Source organism: Triticum dicoccoides, chromosome 7B (genome assembly GCF_002162155.2).
Source record: "Triticum dicoccoides isolate Atlit2015 ecotype Zavitan chromosome 7B, WEW_v2.0, whole genome shotgun sequence".
Lineage (NCBI taxonomy): Eukaryota > Viridiplantae > Streptophyta > Magnoliopsida > Poales > Poaceae > Triticum > Triticum dicoccoides.
In genome coordinates this window covers 576,771,603-576,776,357 of record NC_041393.1, presented here as the reverse complement: position 1 = coordinate 576,776,357, position 4,755 = coordinate 576,771,603, and the positions used below count along the sequence as shown (strand labels likewise).

Here is a 4,755-nt window from a genome sequence, read left to right as displayed (position 1 = left end):
GTTGATGTTATATTCCTTCGATCTTGCATGAAGATTTGTACAAACTTTCTCTTTTCAGTTTTTTTCTTTTTTTTTCTTATATACTATGTCACTTTAGAGCATCTATGGCAGATTTCTAAAAAGGACCATCCAGCAAAATAATCGCCAGTTTATGAAATGATGGCATTTTTTTCGTCTGAAATAGATTCCACAAAATCGTCCGTCTTGTGTTTTTTTATGGGAACCTGCATATTGCAGCCCGTTTTCTCTATATCAACGGAATGGAGGAATTATTTTTATAAAAACCTGGAAATAAGAAACGGTTGGCTGGAGGGAACTTTAGCCACACCCATTTTGGGAACTCTAGCCCTGTTTCAACCTATCCCCAATCCTTCTCGAAAGAAAAGAAAAGGAAAACTATCCCCAACCCGACCCGACCCGACCGAGCTCGCTCTTGATCTCGCTGACAGGCCATGGCGGCACTCGTTCCTCCCGACTGCTCCCCTCCCCCTCTAGTACCCCTGCTCCACTGACCGCGCCGCGGCCCTTCTCTGCCGACCGTGCCGCGCCCCTGTCCCGGCTCGCCCCCGCGACCTCGTAGTCGACCGCCGGCGCATCCATCTCCGCCGACCGCGCCACGCCGCTGCTCCTCCGACCGCGCCGCGCCCCTGTCCCCTCGACGTCGACTTCAACCGCGGCGGCACGCGTGCCCCTACTCCGCTGGCCGAGTAAGGACCGGCGGCGCGCGTCGAGGTGCTGCCCCTCTCTCTTTCCCGTACGCTGATCTGTATTACTTACCCGAGCTGTGGCTAGTAATCCACCATTGTACTCAATTACTGCTCCCGTTGTCATCCGTTCCGGTGCTTGCAGAGCCTTTCTTCTGGCAGTTGTCTTTCTGACTCACAAGTTCGCCTGCTTGATTGCTGGTTGCATTGAAGTTGGGGTTATCAATCCCTATCCTGCAAACGATGCATTGCTGTACCCTCTGCTCTGGAACTGAAGGAGACATGCAAGGGGCATATATCATATATGTGTCTTTCTTGGAACGTGTTAGTCTCCGTTTGACACTAGTGATATTTTGGCATGGAAAAACTGAACTGAGTGGTATTTTGGCGCTTTGGTTTTCACTAATGATATTTTGCTGCTTTTAGCTCTAATTAGTGGTGTTTTTGGTTATTCTCTCGTGCTATAAGTAATTCTCTGACACGGGCACAAGTACCCGAATCCGACTCGGATTCGGCTGTCTGATTCCGCAAAATAAAGTCCCCGGATCCGACTCGGATTCGGGTGCCTGATTTGGCAAAATAAATCGGACACGTGCAAATATGCTACACAGATTTGGGGTTTCCAGTTTGGCGAAATAAATCCGGACACGAGATTCCGTGTAACACTGCTTTTTGGGTCCATTAGAGTGAGCAATCACATGGCTAGGTGTGATTAGCAGAGATTCTTTTCCTTTTTATTTTGGGTGGTGGGGACAGTAGCAGACAGGGATGGCTTGAGCTTTTGGGTGAGGGCACAGATACAAACCTAAAATGGTGTTGTGGGAACTAACTTTTGCACCAAAGGTAATTCTGCTGCGGGTCGCTAGTTTTGCAGGGATATTATCACCGTAGAAACTAGAGTTGAGGTGGACAAGATAATGGCCTAATGGTACAAGGGCTGTTGAATTTCCTGGCTGAGTCCGGTTTGAGGCCTAGCACCAGCATGGTTACCCATTCCCTTTAGTGAATTCAAGAGCCCCCCGCCAATGTAGAAATGTCAAGATGTAGTCGTTTTCCATTATAGAGTATCACTAATCTGTAAATAATACTGTATTGCTCGGTCGATATTTACCAAAATTGTCATCGTTTTACTTATATTGGAAGAATTATGTCCATCTATCAGTTTAACTACGTGCTGCTTTAAAGTGGCATGGTGAAGATGGGCAACCCTTCAAAAATGTCTTGCCATATATTACTGTTCATCCATCATATTGTTGTGAAAAGTTTTGTTGCCCATGGCGACAATAAACTTTTTATTCATGAAAGCTCATGTCTTTATCTGTCGGCTATTGGTAAATGTGCTTCAGTAATTTGTGAGAATAACACTTTGGATACATGAGTGCAGGAATAATAAATAGTAATTTGTGAGAATAACACTTTGGATACATGAGTGCAGGAATAATAAATAGTAATTTGTGAGAATAACACTTTGGATACATGAGTGCAGGAATAATAAATTGTTAATTATTGCAGGGAGGTCAGACTTTAGAAGGCACTTGCCTGCACTATTAAAATCCTTGTGCGATGAACAAGAAACCGAAAACATCTTCTGGGGAGCGAGTTCACTTGAGTTCCTCTATGGACATGTCTTCTGTGTCACAGCTAGAACAATCGAAACCCTTAATGGAGGCAGATGTTCAGTTCGATTCTTGGGCAGAAAAAGCAATACGCAATTTCATCTTTGAAGTTGGACTTGGGCCTCGTTTTGTCTACTTGACATCTTTCAAGGAGATGCTTCAAACTGTTCACAATAGGGATGTTGAAATTCCTACATATGAATCCATGCTACGGGAGGAACTAAAAGAAACTCAGCACCGGGCAATGCAACTCAAGCAAGAATGGAAAAAAAGTGGTTGCAGTATAATTATGGATAGTTGGAAGAGCCAATGTGGTACAAAAAGCTTCATAAGTGTTTTGGTGCATTGCAGCAAAGGTATGTATTTCCTCAGATCAATCGATGTCTCTGGAATCCTCGAGGACATGGATGAGCTAGTTTCAGTGTTTTCTCGTGTGGTTGATGATGTTGGTGCCCGCAACATAGTTCAAGTTATCAGAAATGATGTGTCACCACATATGCGAATGGCATGGCATTATGTGCAAAAGGAACATGACCATTCATTCTTCGTCCCACTGTGTGCTGACTTTTGCATCAACCTTCTGCTTGAGAAAATTGCAGCATTTGATCACGTCAGTGAGGTTCTAAGGAAGGCAAAGGAAATAACAAGGTTTATATATGGCAATGTGCTGGCATATGAACTGGTAGGGCGGTATATTGATGACGGTGAGATCCTGAGCAATTCTTGTTTCAAATCTGTTGCAGAGTTCATCACATTAGATAGGTTAGTTTCTATGAGAGAAAATCTAGTTGAGATGTTTAGCTCACCTGAATGGGTTTCCTCTGATCGGTCTACTAGAATGTTTAACCCACTTGATTGGATTTCCTCTGGTTTCTCTACTACTACAAGTTTGTTCAGGCATATCTGTGGCATAGTAAAGACAGATGATGCATTTTGGTGTGCTGCTGCTGATGTTTTGAAGATTACAAAACCATTTATCAATGTGTTGCTTAAACTAGAATCTGAGGACTGTCCAATGGGTATCTTGTATGACACCATGGCAAGTGCAAAAGACATAATGCACAATCTTGGAGGTAAATATGGTGATATTTTGCATTGGGTTGACGAGATATGGTATGGTTACTTGCATACCCCACTCCATGCTGCTGGTCATATGCTAAACCCAAGGGTCTTTTACAAAGATCCTTCCTGTGATGATCCTGAGCTCAGCGGTCGTATTGAGGCCTGCACAACCGCAATTGCAAAAGGCCATTATGATCCAGGGAGACTGAAAGCGCAAATTGAAGTATATAAAGGAAGATCAGGTTCTTTTGGTTCAGATTCAGCAATTCAGCAAATAGTGGGGACACCACAAGGTAAAGTAGAGCCTATTCCCTCGTACTTCTTTCCACTTTGACTTGTAGAATACGAAGATATCCATGCTTCATTTGTATTAAAATAAGGGAATTAAGTTCTGAGTTCTGACCATTTCTTCAATTGCAGTTGTTTGGTGGTCAGCGCATGGGACAGGCATGCCTGAGCTGCAGAGCTTTGCCACTCGGGTCTTATGCCAAACATGCTTTGGCGCTAAAAGATACAACATCAGCAGGCAGGTATCAGAGGAGGCGCATGAGACGAGGGGAGCTGATCTCGAAGAGCTGTACCGTGGGCTGGAGTACGTCCACTACAACAGGCGTTTCGCCAGCGCTGCACCACTCATAGGCGGTCTTTCGGGGGATCAGTGTGGTAAACCTGGCAGGAAGCTGGGGAGCGACTGGTTCCTGTATCCGCGGCACCGACAGCATATCGTAATCGGATCATCGAACACATAGACATAGCAATTTTATTCCTTCAACTTTCATCAGTGCCGTGTGGGCACAGATGTTGTGACAGAATGCTTTTTTTTTTCCTTTACATTCAGCCATCAGAGCCGTGGCAGCAGAGAAACATATGGACCAAATGTTGCAACAAATATATACCTTATCGGCATCCCCAAAATTAGTGTCACCGACATGTTTCCTTGACTCTTGATTTCACTCGCATTTGGAATGTCTGGCTTGTATGTGCAAAAAGGAAGAACTTGAAGGTTCATGGGGGATGCAGCATTCGGTAGCGACACTTGGACATTTCCCCTCCAGCCTTTTGAAAGCAAATGCGGCTTAGCGCAGATTCAGTTTTCACTAGTCCAACCAGCAAAGAGGGGCAGGTTTACAGCTCTGGTAAGAGGGACAGGTTCAGCAGTTTCACGGCCAGGCAAGAGAGGCAAACGCTGAGCGTTCACACTCAGCATCGTGCAGCACCAGTTTATGGTTGATACTCCGAAGAGGCACTTGGCTGCAGTCCAGTATCACAAAAGTAAGAGGCTATACAAACAAAGACAACAATCTATATATCTAGCTTTGGATCATGCTGACGATAGGTATTATTACATCAACTGTGGAATTCCCACTTTCCAA

At 44.7% G+C, this 4,755-nt stretch overlaps 1 protein-coding gene across 3 annotated transcripts; it reads left to right on the top strand.

The window, feature by feature from the left end:
• The first annotated feature begins 406 nt into the window (after positions 1–406).
• On the top strand, positions 407–4,330 carry LOC119338176. Of its 3 annotated transcripts, XM_037610484.1 has the most exons (4): positions 407–732; positions 850–1,028; positions 2,217–3,675; positions 3,803–4,330. In XM_037610484.1, exons 3-4 carry the CDS (start codon positions 2,268–2,270, stop codon positions 4,129–4,131), a joined length of 1,737 nt encoding a protein of 578 aa, XP_037466381.1. In that variant the 5' UTR covers positions 407–732; positions 850–1,028; positions 2,217–2,267; the 3' UTR covers positions 4,132–4,330. The 3 variants fall into 3 exon arrangements, with proteins under 3 accessions (XP_037466381.1, XP_037466382.1, XP_037466380.1); XM_037610485.1 differs by lacking the exon at positions 850–1,028 and having other exon boundaries at positions 407–707; XM_037610483.1 differs by lacking the exon at positions 850–1,028.
• The last annotated feature ends 425 nt before the right edge of the window (positions 4,331–4,755 follow it).

Coding starts and splice junctions, on each gene's coding strand:
- LOC119338176 (XM_037610485.1), top strand. CDS start 2,268: ATGAACAAGAAACCGAAAACATCTTCTGGGGAGCGAGTTCACTTGAGT. Junction 3,676..3,802: donor AATAGTGGGGACACCACAAG/GTAAAGTAGAGC, acceptor CTTCAATTGCAG/TTGTTTGGTGGTCAGCGCAT.